General features: G+C 46.6%; 6 protein-coding genes across 6 annotated transcripts; 3 read left to right on the forward strand and 3 right to left on the reverse strand.

The window, feature by feature from the left end:
* Positions 1–181: 181 nt before the first annotated feature.
* On the reverse strand, positions 182–1,132 carry N7503_003538 (alpha/beta fold hydrolase; the record flags this gene model as incomplete). The annotated part of the gene is made up of 1 exon (XM_057063085.1): positions 182–1,132. One exon carries the CDS (start codon positions 1,130–1,132, stop codon positions 182–184), a length of 951 nt encoding a protein of 316 aa, XP_056924000.1.
* A 545-nt stretch (positions 1,133–1,677) lies between these two features.
* Positions 1,678–3,316, forward strand: N7503_003539 (cytochrome P450; the record flags this gene model as incomplete). Its single annotated transcript, XM_057063086.1, has 3 exons — positions 1,678–1,884; positions 1,938–3,134; positions 3,182–3,316. 3 exons carry the CDS (start codon positions 1,678–1,680, stop codon positions 3,314–3,316), a joined length of 1,539 nt encoding a protein of 512 aa, XP_056924001.1.
* Positions 3,317–4,929: 1,613 nt separating this feature from the next.
* On the forward strand, positions 4,930–5,922 carry N7503_003540 (SDR family oxidoreductase; the record flags this gene model as incomplete). The annotated part of the gene is made up of 3 exons (XM_057063087.1): positions 4,930–5,222; positions 5,290–5,415; positions 5,484–5,922. 3 exons carry the CDS (start codon positions 4,930–4,932, stop codon positions 5,920–5,922), a joined length of 858 nt encoding a protein of 285 aa, XP_056924002.1.
* Positions 5,923–7,609: 1,687 nt separating this feature from the next.
* Positions 7,610–8,855, reverse strand: N7503_003541 (NmrA-like; the record flags this gene model as incomplete). Its single annotated transcript, XM_057063088.1, has 4 exons — positions 7,610–7,956; positions 8,093–8,185; positions 8,236–8,283; positions 8,342–8,855. The coding sequence occupies 4 exons, from the start codon at positions 8,853–8,855 to the stop codon at positions 7,610–7,612; spliced, it is 1,002 nt and encodes a 333-aa protein (XP_056924003.1).
* Positions 8,856–12,924: 4,069 nt separating this feature from the next.
* Positions 12,925–14,743, reverse strand: N7503_003542 (FAD-binding oxidoreductase; the record flags this gene model as incomplete). Its single annotated transcript, XM_057063089.1, has 6 exons — positions 12,925–13,205; positions 13,255–13,387; positions 13,560–13,852; positions 13,923–14,013; positions 14,067–14,463; positions 14,529–14,743. 6 exons carry the CDS (start codon positions 14,741–14,743, stop codon positions 12,925–12,927), a joined length of 1,410 nt encoding a protein of 469 aa, XP_056924004.1.
* Positions 14,744–16,095: 1,352 nt separating this feature from the next.
* Positions 16,096–16,761, forward strand: N7503_003543 (uncharacterized protein; the record flags this gene model as incomplete). Its single annotated transcript, XM_057063090.1, has 3 exons — positions 16,096–16,219; positions 16,289–16,363; positions 16,427–16,761. 3 exons carry the CDS (start codon positions 16,096–16,098, stop codon positions 16,759–16,761), a joined length of 534 nt encoding a protein of 177 aa, XP_056924005.1.
* Between the last annotated feature and the right edge of the window lie 702 nt (positions 16,762–17,463).

Here is a 17,463-nt window from a genome sequence, read left to right on the forward strand (position 1 = left end):
TTGGGGGCGAATTTTAGCCCTGGTCTGTACGGTTGGATATGTGACGTTGAGCCAGCTAATCTCACACATTATTCATATACGCAAAAATTGCTAAGATCATATTCATTATGGGGCACAGTTTCAAATAATGGGATTGATTCATCACAGTCTTTATCCAACAGTCTTATCATTAAGCATAATCTTACAGAACCTTCTCGAGCAACTCATTGAGCTCCTGTGCCACAAATTCCGGATTATCCTTCTGCACAAAGTGACCCGCATTGGGTGCAATGATGGGACCCTTGCTATACTCTGACTCCGTAATCTTAGCCAGTCCTTCATTGTAGCGCTGCCAGTAGGGGTTGACAAAGCGGTTAGTCACCGGCTTAGGCGGGCCCATTTTGGACGACTCTTCAGCAAAGGTATCGAAGTCATGGCCGACCACAGTGACATAAGGCCCGTGACCATCAGGACCCTGGAGCAAAGGTCCATCACTGGCAGGGAGCAGCTCGCGCAAGTTGCGGCGACTGAGTCCTTCCTTGTTTCCAACGTCAGGGTGGAAGATGCGACGGGCACCGGCCCGCACCGCGCGGATAGCCTCCGCAGGAATAGGGTGGATACTAGCGGGGTCGAAATCCGAAGCGTCTGGGTCGGGGAACACGGAAACAAAGTCGGAGTTAGCCAGGACACTGTCCAACAGCAATAGAGCTGACACGGTGCCCGGGTATTCTTGGGCGTAGAGACGGGCCAATGCGCAGCCAATGGAGTTGCTGACCAAGACCACTGAAACGGAGTTGACGTCGGAGACACCTAGTTTCTCAGATGTGATCTGAGTGATCAATTGCCGCACATCCTTCACGGCGACTAAGCAGTCGTGGCCGTGTGTAGGGTCCTCTGCATCAGCATCCTGGGGGTCGCGATCGGCGGTTTGACCTTGACCGAAACGATCGTAGGTCAAGAAGCTGGGGATGCTGCGACCTTCGCGGAGTGTCTTCAGCTGAGCAATGACGGGGTGCCAGAAGGCTTGAGGAAGCCCCAGGCCGTTGAGAAATACGACCAGCACGGGCTTAGTAGCCTCCGGGGAGGGCTGGAAGCTGTAGCTAAGCTGCGCCGAGGGCTTGGTAGTGAGGGTGATAAACTCAATGTCTGCCATTTTGGAAGTGGGGGCTGATTTTTTGGGTGAGGAGGTACGGGTGCGCGAGGAACAACAACAAAACAAGCTCATTCAAAGGATCTGGTCTTTATACCCGTCGTGTTTGCAAGGCTGGGAGGGAAAGTAAAGGAATAAATCCGTGAGATGAGGGGTGCTGACGGACAGGGTAGATGGGGGATTTTGGCCCCCAGCTATACCCTGCTATCTGTTGGCCTGTCCAAATCATCTACGATGAGCTAGACACGTTTTCATGCTAGTGAGGGGTTTTTTCTTTGTTCGCGTTTCAGGGTACTTCAAGCGGTAATTTTGCAAAACAATCATACCGTCAGCCCAACCAGATCGGGATTAGGCTTGGCCCCCAATAACGGCCACGGTCCGCGAATCATAGCAGTGGCAATACATCGAGGCTGCATAGATTGCCGGCAAGCCGGAGAAAGCATTGTTGGACTGGTACAAAGGGCATTGTTGATCCGGCTGCAAAGAAAAAGGACTCGTCATCAGGTTAGAAGATTGCACAATTTCCAAATACAATGGGGCCACTCGTCATGGAACCTTTGAACACCAAGCAAATTCTGACCATTGGAGCTTTAGCTACGCTTTGCGTTCTATCCAAATATGTTATCCCTAACACTTTCCTATGGCGGATACTGAGCCGCGGGCGGAAGTTGCCCCCTGGGCCCCCGGGACTTCCAGTCTTCGGAAACATGTTTCAATTCACCAAGGCACGCGACGCAGGACTATGGGCCCCGTTCGTAAGTCCCCAAATGCCACTCAACCTGGAGGCGGGTGCTGACTTATCACACAGCTTGCATCGCTCAGTAAATATGGACCCATGACTACCCTTCACATGGGCTCCCAGACTTGGGTAGTGCTAAACGAGCCCCAGGTTGTTGCCGACCTCATCAACAAACATGGAAAAATCACCAATGAACGCCCCGAGATGCCCATCGCTGGTGATTTGGTCAGCCATGGCATGCGGACTGTCATCCGTCCCACTGCATCCTGGACGGAAGGCCGCAGGGTGATGCATCATCTCCTCAGCGGATCCGTGCTGCGCGTCTACGGGAACTGGCAGGAGATTGAATCCCTACAATTGCTTTCGGCCTACCTGGACGATCCTACAAGATGGTACGCGCATCACTACCGGTATTCCATCGCCGTCTTGTATCGCCTTGTCATGGGGGAGAATCTCGACAAGACCCAAGCCGAGCTGGATGATTACCAGAAAGTCACCATGGAGTTTACCTGGAGTCTACTCCGCAGTTTCGTCGACTATTTCCCGCAATTTAGCCACTGGGTACCTACTGCTCTGCAGTGGTGGCGGCCTGTCTGGGTGAAGATGGGCGACTTCCACCACCGAGTGTTCAAGGATTGGTGGGATCCGATCCGGAATGCCGTTCAAGATGGGACGGCCAAGCCCGGGTTCGTTAGAGACACACTCCTCCATCCAGAGATGCGGTATAAGGGTTCGGAAGAGGAAGCCATGTATTTGGCTACCTCTGTCATTGCTGCTGGCAGTGACAACACGCGTATGACGCTCAACACCTTCCTCATGGCTATGATCAGCCACCCGGAGATACTGGCACGGGCTCGTGAAGAAATGGACGCGGTGTGCGTAGAAGAGGATGGAACACTGCGTTTACCCGGTATGGCTGATTTTGAGAAACTGCCCTACCTTGCAGCCATGGTGAAGGAGGTCTTGCGCTGGCGGCCTACCACGCCGATCACACCGCAGCATCAGTTGACCGAAGATTTCGAGTACGAGGGCTATTATTTCCCGAAAGGAACGTGCTTTGTGATCAACGGGATTGCGTTGAGTCAACAATGTGATGAGCCCGATCGGTTTGATCCATCGCGCTGGCTGGATGGGAACGAGGGGAATATCACCCAGGGGCTGTGGGCTTTTGGAGGTGGACGGCGAATTTGTGTTGGGTACAGAGTCGCGCAGCAAGCGTTGTACGTTGCGATGGCGAGGCTCGTATTCTGTTTTGACTTGACACCAGTAAGACCTCGTTTATGCTGTCGAAATTAGCGGCTAACAAAATCTAGGATGGACCAGTCAATACGCGGAAACTCAATCACTTCTCTCTCCATAAACAGCCTTTCCCGGCGAAGGTGACTGTGCGCAGCCCTAGTCATGAGGAGCTGATTCAACAAGCAGCAAAACAAGGAAATGCTTCTTGACGAGCTTTCGGGTTCGAGATGTTCTCTTATTTGTTAATATATGAACTATGTTTCGACCCTCAGACTATAAAGAATGCTCTGTATTATTTATTAACCTGATAGACTTGTTGGAAGTTTATCGTGTGGACAAAGAAAAAATAAATAAAAAAGAATGGCGCTGCCCGGAATCGAACCGGGATCGACGCAGGTTGGGAATTGTGGGATATACACCACTGAAACCACAATGCGGCATTCTGCCATTAAACCACAGCACCTTGTTATTGAAAGTGGGGCCCGGTTTATCTCTCATTTTCCAAGGATCATTTTCAGAATCTAATCACCCTCACTGGCACTCATATGTACTTCGAATTCCACACCAAATATACCCAGGTGTTTCACCTGTACACTACACAGTACCACCATAGCCTTTAAAATGATGACTGAATAATTTTGATAAGAATCATGCATACTGGAGCCAATAATCGGCACTTTGGAATTGTCGCTTACTTACGTATACTACACTTCAGCTTCTTAACTGCCGTTAAATAATGCCATACGAGTCAGAATCAAGTCTTTAGCTCACGGTGACCGTTATATACTGAGTGAAAAATTCGCCCAGCTGCACCACCATAACCATGAGTCAGCAAGAATATAGGGTTGTAGGCGGAAAAAAAATACCGAATAGAAAATGGTGAAGAGAAAAAGATACCAAAAAGAAATGGCGCTGCCCGGAATCGAACCGGGATCGACGCAGGTTGGGAATTTTGGGTACAAGACACCAAGTAAACCACAATGCGGCATTCTGCCATTAAACCACAGCACCTTTTTAGATATCAGGCTTTCCTATTTTGATTTCATAAGCCTTTGGCCAAAATCACTTGAATTTCTTAATCTCTCTACGTCCTCTCCGACCATAAAAATTCCTCAAAATCCCATCAATTCTGGCAGTCATGCTCTCTAAGGATCTCATTCTCCATCTCACACGAATATCTGTATACATCCATCTAGTTAACTATTTCATCTCGCTGTGGACCCTGTGAATAATCGAATCTGCTGTTATCTCAGCACGTTCTAAGGCGATTTGACCAATTAGGCTTGGTCACAGAAAACTCAGCCGTCTGTACATCCATTCATTTTCAGTTACTTGCTATACTTTTACTTTGCCCGCGACGAGAAGCGATCTACGAAAGCTGCTGTGGTGCGCTGTTGTCAGGTACACACTTCGTAGTATATGACTGTAAGAACAACATGAAACTGCGCATGCCCCTGACTTTGACGTTCTTTCCTTGATTTCATCGTGATTAATTTGCTCACACAGTTGAATCAAGCTGTACAGTATTCTTTACGGACGGCGACATGCTTGTATTGGACCCGCAATTTGCAAAATATGAGGAAGCGGGCATGCAATAGTCACAGTGGAAAACCATATAGTAGATGCGCAATTTTTTATGGTACAATGGGTGTACTATGGTAGTAATTAGATGATTGATTATTATGGGGGCAAAGCGAATGATAACACGCTAGGGAAGGGGTTAATGTCTTAACTCCGCTGTCTCCGTTCAACAACTGCGACTTATACGCAGATCTCATTCTCTCACATTCCTGTCAGAATAAATTTTTCAACCTCAATCAACATGACTGCCACAAGCCAGACTTGGTTGATTACTGGCGCCTCGTCGGGTCTGGGCAAGTCACTGGCTTCGGAGGCTCTCAGGGCTGGCTACAAGGTTATCGGAACCACGCGTGACGTTGGCAAGGCTGAAGCCTCCTATCCTGACTTCTCAGAGAACGGTGGTATTTGGATAGGTCTAGATCCTGCTCAAAAGGATTCGTACGATAGGTTCGTGAAATGCTCCCAGGAGCACAACGTAGACGTTCTGGTCAACAATGCAGGCTACGCTTTCATCGGTGGTGTTGAAGACACAAGGTCTGTGGCTATCAGAAGTTAAACTTCTCACTCTGCTATAAGGTTCCTAGCTAAATTTTCTTCATAGTGAGTCGGAAGTTCGCGATCAAATGGAAGTGAATTTCTATGGGCCTCTTCGTGCTGTCCGTGCCTGTCTGCCAATCATGCGTGAAAAGGGCTCTGGTCATGTCATTCTCATCAGCAGTGGCGCTGGGTATGTTCATCTCTTCGTTTTCCTTTTCATTGCATGGTATCTAATCTCATTTACTCAACAAACAACAGTTTCATAGCACGTCCTGGACGAGCGACTTATTCGGCTAGCAAATTTGGCATCGAGGCTGTTCACGAGTCGCTTTCTCATGAGGTCAAGACTCTCGGTATCAAGGTCTTAATAGTGGAGCCAGGTGCTTTTCGGACTCCATTCTCAAGCCGCATCCTTACTCCCGCTCGGCTTGACAATGGCTTCAGCGAGGCCTATAAGGGTACCGCCGTTGAACAGATGGTCGTTGGATTTCGACAGCTGACATCGATTCCGGACTATGTCAAAGGGGACCCGGATAAGGCTGCGAGGGCAATAATCAAGGCTACCGTGACTGGTTATGATTATCTTCGCATGCCACTTGGGACCGATTGTGTAATCGCCTTGGAGTCAAAGATTGCAGACCTACAGAGAGACCTGGAATCCACTCGATCAATTGCTACAAGCACTGATGTCGATTGAATTACTTAGTTGGACAACCAAACTATTGGGTGCTATGGGTTACGAGCATATTAGAATTTATTTCAGTTGATCGAGGCTTTTACTAGTATTGCAAGCTCAGTATAGCTAGTTAGGGTCTAGTTCCTTGAAGGGTTGGGCTTAAAATACGAGACCAACTTTGCAGCTCTGGTAGTTTCGGCTTTCTAATCGAACAACTTTCCAAGGCTGGAGATAATGAATGAACAATGGTGACAAGGCTTAAGTGTTGGAAGACCCGCAAGCCTTGATCTGAACAATCCGACCGGAGGAATTGCATTGGGGAGGACTTTCGTGATACCAAATTCCAAGGTTGCCCAGACACATGATATAAACTCCACTGCTTCAGGAAATGCGGGACGCTTGGAAATATTTAAAGATGTGATATCCCGTTTCTGGCTCTCGAATTATGTTAAAAACATACTCATGTGAGTCTAATGCCCCTACAAATCAAAGGGGGGATTTCCGTCGTTATATGAAATGGTTTTGCGACCACAGTCAATCGGTCTATATATATTGCGGAGCTAAGAGCCCGAAACATGCCAACTCTGATTTCGAGACTTGAGGTTATTGAGATTTTGGAAGTTTGCATATCGATCATAGCAAAAGTGCCCATCTAATCATGCTCCAGGGCTTATGTTACTGCATTAAAGACTCCAAAATGAGTCATCGCCAACAGTGGTTTGGCAAACGCGAGTTGGGGCGTTCATCCCGTAGTTCCTCTTGGCACCGATCGGAAAGTTCGGATGCATCCTATCAGGGCATGAGATGAAATGTTTGAGTAACATGGCTGTCAGTGGTATTCGTAAGCGGGCCCGCTTGGCTCAGTGGTAAAGCGTCCCACTCGTAATGGGAAGATCGGCGGTTCGATTCCGCCAGTGGGCATTACTTTTTTGTCTTATTTCCCCCCGCAATGCATACAATAATATTGTGCATGGTGTCTTTCTTTTCGTTTTTTTTTTTTTTTTTTTCTCTTTCATTTCCTTCCCAAATTTTAGAATCTCGTCGTGGTAAATAAAGTCTCATAGGATTCGCTGTATATCTTCGGTTTAGCTATCGAACATAGAAGCTCCAGGGCTACTGTGTTCTCGGAAGAGTATCAAATGAGCAAGATTGGTGTGGACTTCGACAAAGATATATCATTTGAGACAAAGTGGATGGTATTTCGTGACTCATATCGTAGCTAGTCATAGAAGGGATGAATGGCTATCATTCAATTATCTAATATCAGGCCGAGGTAATGTTTATTGACGAAAAGTTGCAGGACCACAAAGTTTTCTGGTACGCATTTTCAAAACAGACTCAGTCATTCGCTTCCCAACATCAATAATGGCTCATTGGCAATTTGCTACCTCGGGTATGTCATGACCTTTAAAGACATCCGTGGCTACATTGTATCAAATCCGAGAGAAGGAAGAGACGGGACCTCGCAAGACAACTTGTTATGTGAGAGAGATAGCAGCTTATGCTTGAGACATACAATTAATTACGGTACTAATATTCTCAGGACAAATACGCCCGGAAGCATAGCAATCCATTTATCGTATCAATGGCGGGCCATGCGATCAGATCACTTTGCAAGATTATAATTGGCATCGAGATTTGGCTTAACAGTTGGGTACTATTTCACTCGCAGACATTAGCATTCTCAAAGCATATTACGGTTTTCCTCTCAAGGGCCTCCCCATCCAGAACGTCTTAACCAGTCTTCGAAAGAACTAGCTCGTAGGTGGAGATCCTCCCAGGATGAGTCTTCGGCTGGATCAAGAGCCCCGTAGCAAATCTTATCCTCTGGCAATATCGAGATCCATTCCATCATTTGGCGAATATCCTCCTTGAATCCGTCTCCTACCGCTTTGGATGCCATATCAGCCCATTCATCCATCGAGATTGGGGAATAAATCGCTGGCTGGCCAGTGACTCGCGTAAAAGTGGATGCAAATTCGCCCATCCGCAATTTCGGACTGCAGACGACATAATTTTTGTTCTTTGTTTTCGCAATGCCTAAAGCGAATACCTCTAAGAGATAATGTCAGCTTTGTACTTTTCATTGACCATTAGTCACTACTCTCTAGTATTCTTTTGGAGGGTGTGAGATATCCCACCAGGTCTTCCTTGGTAAAGCGACTACCAAAGATTCGCTATCACAACTTACCTGCAGCAAAAATACCCATGTCATGTACAGGATCAACCCACTCAACTAGTTTCGTGGACGGAATCGGGGGACAAAAACGAACGACCCCATTTGCTGCAATAGTTAGAAGTTTTTATCACAGGGAAAGATCTGTCAGAACCGACCTTCTCGTCGACAGTACTGCGGACGATCCAGGTTGGTGAAGAAGAGACCTTGTGGATGGTTGGTTGCAGATCCACACGAACGTTTGGCGTCAACAGGAAGACTAACCAGGAAGAAGGCAAGTGACCGCAGACAGGTTTTGCTTTGCCCACTGCTCAATGACAAACTTATGATCCATGTGGAAAAGTTTGTCAAAGCGACCAGAAGTCGCTCGTCTCATGTCTGGCAAGCTACTGAGAACAAAGTGCTCAATGCGGCAAATCCTCGCGGCAGAAATAATGTTCTTCCCGCTTTCAAGCTCCAGCTTGAGGTCGTCCTCCTTTTCGATCGTTCTTGAACTGGTCTCGCTCGTTACCGCAAACACACCATAAGCCCCAGAGAAAGCGTTCTGCAGGCTTTCTATATCAAAAATATCTCCAGTAGTAAGGCTAAGGCGGTGGTCAGAGGTTTGGAAATCATTCATAAGACGTTGAGCTGAGACGGAATTCACATCCCTGGTGACTGCGCGGACATTCCACAATTCCCGCGAATTGTCACTCAAGAGCGAACTAACTACGCCTTTCCCTTGGTGTCCTGTAGACCCAAGCACAACGATGATGCGGTTTTGCGTGTTGAGAGTCATTCTGATTTGACAGGAAAGTAAGCAACCTTTTGTGGTCGGGACGGGAGAGAAGGGTGAAGGGAGGATTAATTGTGAATAGGAATTAAATTAATATGGCGAAAAGGCTGGTGCAGGAAAACCAATATAGATTTTCCTTCGCAGTTTCACTCCTCTCAGCTACTAGGACTGAGCGAATTGATTACAAATCCAAGGTTGATAGAAATGCCCGACATAGTGAGCGGATGAACCATCTATCCGTATCGGAAACTTATGATATAATGTCGAACAAAAGGGCGGTATTTTACTAATAAGAAAAAGGATGTTTGTCGAACTGAGAGGGGAAAGTCCCACTAAGGATAGCCCTAGAGGGTTATTCATCAAGTACCATTCTCTCTTTATCTCTATGTAGTAGACGGGGTACGCTCGGCATACAGTAGCGTTCGATAAGTTTAAGACCCCTTTACCGCTTTTAATCACCACCTTCTATTTAAACATAATGCAGTCAACTTAACATCAGTGTGTGACGTTGGCATCCTTGGAAATGGGGATCGAAAGAAATATATTATTGAACTTGTCATTCTACTAATTATCATATTAATCGTGACAATGTGGCGAAACTTGCGTTTCTAGCGAGATCAGACCTCGTTTATCATTCTTACCTCTTTACCCACTCTCCAAAGCTCTAATCATGTATATTATCCACTTCCCAAATGAAACCAACAAAGTAAAAAAAAAATCAAAAACATACAACAGTCAGGATTCGCATGTGGTCACCCACCATACTACTAACTAACCGGCGTGTGGCTTAAGTACGGCTGAGCGGACGGGAAGCCCTGTTCTCCACACCCTATGGTCGTATGTACTAGACAGAGTACATATTAGAATTATGTAGTGCACATCTGAGGAGGTGAATGTGAAAAGGTAGGATAAAAAATGATCCAGAGACACTTCGAAACTGTCAGGCTGGTCTTTCCTTTTTGTCTTATTAGACACGTTCATGTATACTTGTTTGTCGTTAGAAGTGCAATCCATGAAGAGGTCGTAGATACTATAAAAAAGTGACCACATGGTTCTCTTCCCTTAAGGTCACTATTTAATATGTATTTAGATATCATTTATCAGAATCTCGATGCCTGCTGCTTGTCAAAAGAATTTGCAGAAAACATTTTGTCCGTTCTTGACGGCTTTAGCTAGGATAATGTTGATTTTGACTAAGAGTATCTGAGGAGCCCACATATCCCTGGAAGTCATGGTCAAAGTTCATCAAGTATTTCAGAATTTCACGGATTCCTCAAAGATTGGCGCTCACCACAGTGTGTGTCTAGACAGAGGATGGCAATGGATGATTGGAGGATGCAAGATCAGTCCTTTGGACAAGGGTAGATATTTCGCCAGTACCAGCGCCACAAAAGCTCGGCTAGCTTTTTATCTCGTGTGCATTGAGCAATTTCTTTGATCATAGGTTTGACATCAGATAAAGGCGTCTCTTCCCTATCAAAGAACTCGAGAAAAGCCTTTATAACTTTGATATCGAAGTTCTGAGCGTTCTTGCCTTGTTTCACGCAAAGAAGTTGCTCGCATCTCTTGCATCCACCCGCGACGAATGGGTCAGCACCTTTTTTTAAAGAGGACCCTAACGGCTTCTGCCCGAGAGGGGGAGAATATGTCACCATTAATTATGGCTTCAAACAGGGGTGTGAGGCAACGTTGAGGGGGTCGCCACTCAACATCTGCTCCGTACTGTATCAAAAGATCAACTGCACTCTCACCGAGTCCAGGAGATTTATATTCCGCCGCTGCTGCGAGAGCTAGGAGGCTTCTTGAGCTGATCGCAGTATTGGGGTCGAATCCGGCTCTGAGGAACAGTTCAATGATAGTGGTGTCTCCACTCTGAACGGCTTTAACCATTGCTTTTTGATGGTTAGGGTTTTCTCCTTGAAGTTCGATGCTCATGTGCTCTACAACAAGCAAAAAGACTTCTGCTCCTCCCATCACCGCTTGTACGAGGACATTGCCGCTATCTCCTATCTTAGATGTAACAATGTCTCTTTCGACCAAGAGCCGAGCGGTCTCTATGGATGGCTTAGATAATGAATGACAAGTAACTACCTCAAAGAGAGTGCGAGGTTGGCGTGGGAAGGGATTCGCTCCTCGATCGAGAAGCAGTTTCAATATATCAGTGAAGCCTCTCTCGGCTGCTACAAAGACTGGTGGACAATAGCCATCTTGGGTTTGTAAGTCTCTGACCACACCCCTAGGATCTGCACCATAATCAAGTAGCAGATTCACAAGCTTGATATGACCGTGTTTTATGGCAATGACCATAAAAGAACTTAAATGATCTTTCCACCCCTCAAAGCAGACTGTTGGACGTTTCGTGGTCGGGTCCGCATTCAATAGAAGCCTCGTCAGTGAATAGTGGCCACCTCGTATTGCACCAACCATGAGAGAAACAATTGGGCGCAGATATTCTCCGTCAATGATTCCATCCAAATCAATCATTCCCAGCAAAATCTCAGAGTCCTGGGAATTTCTGCCTGCTACGAGGCCAATCATGTGTAAAGGATCATTCTTTTGGACATGTTCAAGGACATGAGAATACAAGAAAAATGGATTTTCGAGCCTAATACCTTGTTTCAATAGGAACTTGGCAAGTGGTAAATCATCCTGACGCAGAGCATCCAGTAGCACCCATTGACAGCTGTGTCTGGGATCGAGTGAGGTGGAGAAAGAAGCGGAAACAAGCCCCGCACCTCTCTCAATGAATATTTGGAGGATATCTAGATCATGACCTGCAGCGATTCTCCACGCGGAATTTTCAGGCCTGTCACTTAGTAGGAAGTCCGGAGTGTGCGGATTGCATCCATGGTCAAGAAGGAGTTTTACCAGAGATACATGATGTCTCTGCGTCGCTATAGACAAGGGCTGATTGACGTTGGTTCTTTCAAGTCTGCCAAACTCTAAATCGACACCATGATCCATCAAAAGGCTGACCACTGGCTCATGACCACCTTCCACTGCAGCTGTCAAAGGGTTGCCATACGATCCTTCCCATCCAAAGAATCCAATGGGTGGATTAGGATCTACTCCGTGGTCCAGAAATGCTTGCACGACCTTCGGGTGTCCCTTTTGTGCCGCAATAATGATTGGATGCGAACCACATGAAGGAACAGGAAGCCGAATTCCAGCTTTGAGTAGCCTGCGTACACACGCATCGTTTCCATTCCGACAGACCGAGTAAAGTGCCTCGCGCTCTGGATGTGGTTTTCCTGACTGAAAAACAAGTCGGAGATAGATTTCGAGTATTTCGTCTGTGAGACAGTGAAAATGATGATTGACTTGAGAAAGCGCACATAGATCAATGGTATAGGTGACATGTTGAACTATTGACCGTAAGAGCTCTGTTGGGAGGTCAGTAAGACGTGCCATGATGGATAAATGAAGATTTAAGATTCTCGATCAAGAGAAGAGTCATTATGTTCAATAAAGTGGGTACTAATTCATTTATCAATATGGATGATTCAGCAACGATCGTAGGCGTCTGAGTCACCAGCACATTCCTGGGTGCCGAACTGAGACTAGTGTCGTATAAAGCGCATGCACACCGCGAATATGAGACAATCACGCATTCTAGTTACTGACGGTTGACAACTAGATCGAAAGAACAAAACAATACAACAGTCAGGATTCGCATGTGGTCACCCACCATACTACTAACTAACCGGCGTGGCTTAAATGCAGCCAGTAGTTAGGTGGGCGCCGCCAGGATGAGATATGGATGAGAGCCGCTTTAGCGTCGCGCGACCAGGGGTGAGTAGGGTGAGTGCGTAATAGATAGGGTGAGAAATAGGTGAGAATCCTACGGCCTAGCGCGCTATACGGACCGCCTTCCTAGGGATATTACTGATAGGTAATTAGATATAGGCTTGAGCTCGTGAAATAATAGTTTGAATTATTTACTTATATACTAGAAACGTAGATTAATATTTACCATATATTACATAGCCAATGATCGGGAAGAGATGCACCCATATAGCATATATTCGGACCAAGAATAATAATCTTCTACCTTTCATATTACATTCCATGACTAATTTCCTGTCTGGCTGACCAGCCAGCCACCATACTGCAAGCTCTGAAATACACCATTGGGATCGACCTTGCTCGCGATACTTCTCAGTCTCGCCAAGTTCTCAGCACCGTAAGTTGATTGGGGATCCTGGTCTCGCGATGAATAGTTCGCATACTTGAACTTCAGATATGTCCCGTTCTTTTTTGCGATAGTCTCGGCGGCATCGATGATTTTACGAGCAGCTTCCAGCACAGCGGGCTCGTCCTCTCGGTTCGTCCATTCCGTCATGACAAGAAACCCTGTCTCAAGTTAGCTCGATGATGAAAATGCGATTTACTCGGTACGTACATTGATGAGGTTGTTCCGTGATGCCTAGCGGAGAGCCCATATTCGCATTTGTGATTTTGATTGCGTTCGATGAAATGGGTTGAAGGGTAAAAGTAATCTTAGCACCAGGGATGCTCTTCATCAATTCGTCCTGCTGGTAGCGACATTCATTTGCAGTTTTGTAGACTTCTAGATCCGGCAAGCTTGACATAGTTCGCATATCGTGGCTATGTGAGTGTCAGATAAATGCCCGGGTAATATGTGTTTTGGGGACTGTAGAATACTTTTTTCGGCTCAGAGGCAGTCACAGCCTCAAACCCACTCACGATCTGGAAAATTGTGTATTTGTTTCCAGGTACCATTTCAAGGATACAGTTGATGCCGTTGAATGCGTTGAAGACGGCTGGTCGCTCCTCCGCATGCTCGGCGTAAATGAATACCAACAAAGTACCTTCTGGGACGGAGTTAAAGATAAGAGAAGCGTTAGGGTCCTTTTCGCCTTCATCGTGGAAGCTAACGAGCGCCTCCAGCAGTTTGTCGTTCTCGTTAGGTGCGAAAAGTCGGCCTTCAGCCCAGACTTGGTTGGACACCGTCGACATGGTGAATTTCGTAACAATGCCTGATTTCCAAAATTAGCGAACCTCGAACCTGCATCGTATTATACAATTCCATGAACCCGATTGCCTTACCGAAGTTAGAGCCTCCGCCTCTCAGAGCCCAGAAGAGATCCTTGTTTTCCGTGGCATTGACTTTGACGACAGTCGAGTCGGCAAGGACAACCTTGATCAACGTCAGTACTAGAGATCGCAGGGGCCTTTGAGGAACTGATTCACCTCGTATTCCACAATGCCATTGCAACTGAGACCATACTTACCCTTCTGGAAGGAGAGGCCTCCTCCCAGAAGTAGGCCAGGGACACCGACCGAGGGAACGCGCCCTCCAGTGACAGCCAAACCGTACGGTTCAAGATCTCGATAGACCTCCAACCAGGTCAGACCAGCGCCGATGTCGGCTGTGGACCGATCCTGCGACACCGTGACGGCATTGAAGCATTTCATGGAAATCACGACTCCGCCTTCATTACTGTTGAACCCTGGATTTTGAAGATGGCCACCACCGCGAACGGAAAATTTGGTGTTGAGTGCTTGGCAGAGAGCCAGGACTTTGCCGACATCTTGACTTGTGCGGGGGAGGACGATCACACCTGGGGTGAGTTGACAATTGAGAGACCTATGAGATTTAGCCGTTTAGCAATTTATCCAACACATGCAAGCATGGGCCAGGGCTCATCTAACCAGACGGTGTTGTTGCGCTCAGAGAAAAGGGGATCACTTCGAATACTGGCATCCTGGCCAAAGACCAAGGGGAAAACCGCTTCCGCAGTGATTAGACCGCGGTCACTCTTTTCGGCATCATTCAATGCGTCAAACTCCTGAAGAATAGTCTCGACTGCCGATGCAGGCTCATGTGAAAGCTGCAAAATGGAAAGGAGACGCGCGACGTGTGCCATTGTTGAAAAGCGGCCGGAATTTTGGTGCTTAAGCCTTCGAATCGCGAGCAGGATGGAATTGGGCCTATTTATCAACCTGGGAAAAAAGCCATTGTGATGTGCACAGTGGAATTTTGAGCACAAAGCCCACTAAATCGTCCTGTATAAATGGATAGTTGGGCTGATCCAGACCCTTTTAGCGCGACGTTAGGATTTTAGTGCGGTTGAACGAAACTAGATTAGGCATAGATCAACCTGTTAGAGGCGTTGGCAGCGCGGGATTCCCATAACCCGGGCGGCCGGGCGCCATTCTCTTGGCGATTTAACTTGTGGAAGGATTCACTACTAGCCAGGCTAGGCTCAGCTAGAGCTAGCTTGCTCTCCAAAGGATTCAGGACGGCTGGCATTTCACGTCCTCATTCGTTCAGCCTGAATATCCTTCCAAAATCCCCCTGATTCAAGGGGACCATTCAAGTCTTGCGAGAAAGTCCGGCGCAAAAGCCGAAGAGGCGACTTCTGGCCCCTGATTTCATTTCTTCAATTTAATTTCTTCAAGAGCAGCTGCTGCTCCGGCTTTGTTTATTTGTGATTATTAAATTGCATATATTGATCCTTGTTAGAGGAGCATTCGGGGTTTCCGAGATCAATCATGAGTGAAACGGCGCCTCAATTTCTGGAAGATGCTCCGGCTTTGGCTAATATAGTGCGCGGCATTACTCTCGCATTGGCCGGATTGACACTTTTAATATGTGGGACACGGGTAGGTCTCCTTTCCTTTTCTATTTTACATGTTCTGGAAGTTGTCCACTTGAAACAACGCAAATTTTCCTAGTTGTACCTGCGAAAATTTGTTCTCTGCTCTTTTGGTGCCGATGACTACTGCGTGATTGTTGCTCTGGTATGTTCTATGGGACGATAAATCCGTTTAAACCCCGTCGAGTCTAAACATTTGGTGATTATCAGATTCTAGTGTTGGGTTTCGATACATTAGCAGTATTAGTCACTTACTATGGAGTCGGATACCATCAAGCCTCCGTCCCACTGGAAGATCTCCCGACGATGATGATGGTAATTTCCTGCACGCGCCTTTCATGATGATGGATGGCTGACATGCTCAGATTGTCTACATTGCAAACACAGTTTATCTTGTCGTGGCATCCATGGTCAAAGTCAGCCTACTAGCATTTCTTATGCGGGTCTTCCCTGCGAATTGTGTCCGCTTATGGGCATGGGGATTGATCGTGTTCTTGGTACTCTTTACAATTTCCGGCGAAGTCGCTATGGTAGTTCAGTGCATCCCAATTCAGGCAACGTGGGACCAGTCAATTACGAAAAAGAAATGCTTCAGCAACGATGCATTGTTTGGAATAACAATGTATCAATGCGTGTTGATGTTTTTGGTGGATTTGGCAATCATCGTCTTGCCGATGCCCAGTATCTGGAAGCTTCAAATGCCTTTGCGGCGTCGCTTGTCTATTTCAGGCCTCTTTGCTCTTGGTAAGCCATTTACTTAGAATGCACAGAGAAAGCCAAATTGCGGATGGACTAATGATATTTCTCATACAGGAATTCTGAGTTGTGTTGCAGCGCTGGCTCGCCTACCAACACTAGCCTATCAGAACAACAGCACTGATTATACATGTGCGTGACGAAAAACATGAGTGTACCTTTTAGTATCATTCAACTAACATTTCTTTCCACTAGATTCCATCGCAAAGTCTCTCATCTGGATGGTGGTGGAATACAATATCGGACTTATTGTAGGATCCCTCCCAACGCTTCGAAAGCTTGGAGTTTTTCGACGCATCTTTGGAACAGCCCAGGGAGAAAGCAGCGGTTTCAGAGAGGCATACCCCGGTGCTGCTATACGAGGAGGCTCTGATCAAAGGGGCTATCAACTGCAAAGCTCGGCTTGGACCTCACGAGGGAACGGGGGCAGTGCGAAGCCTAACACGATAAGCAAGACAGTTGAGATCAGTCGGAGTGAGAGCTGCGAGCGGATTATTGAGACTCCTGCCACTTATGGGGGTCGACTCTGATGTTGAGCATGGTCATGGTCAATTGGGAACTTAAGTATAAAAGGCGTCATGATTCAGTCTGCTATGGCATCAATATCATTCTGTGGCAAGGATAATAGGCTCTAGGTAGGAGATAACCATGGTTCAATCGACTTCCATCTGCCTCTAGGTAAGTTAGAGGAACGGAATAAGCTCCTATTTATGACTAATCGCCGTGTCCCGAACTAGAGCGACTAGGAGCTCCACCTAATCCGTTATTAACCGTCCCTTTCGCGCGCGATCCGGACTTTATTAATCGCATCACACTACTTAATTAGATTTATAAGACAAGCTTAGTGCTAGGGTCAAGAATAGCGCTACTTAGCCTCGGCGATATTAGGTGAGTATAGAGAGATAATCATATACTATATAGTTTACTAATTATAACTAATAACTAATAGAAAATCGTAACTTACTGTTGAATACACCTATTATTTCGGTCTGAATCGCCAGCGATATAGGTCTTCTAAGTCTATACAAGTAATAAAGCCCGGTTTAGGGCCAGGGCATACCGATGGATCGCCTTTGTAAATGAGAATGATAAACTCGATGAGTCGACAGAGTAATTTGGTAGAAGTAGTATAGAAGCAGAGTTTCGTACCCGCTGCATTCATTAGTATTAGAGAAAAATCGATAAGTTTCAATTCGGCTGCTAGGCTATAGTTGCCCAACGAATGTGGTAAG

Source organism: Penicillium pulvis (assembly GCF_028828015.1).
Source record: "Penicillium pulvis strain IBT 33274 chromosome Unknown contig_1_segment0_segment0, whole genome shotgun sequence".
Taxonomy (NCBI): Eukaryota; Fungi; Ascomycota; class Eurotiomycetes; order Eurotiales; family Aspergillaceae; genus Penicillium; species Penicillium pulvis.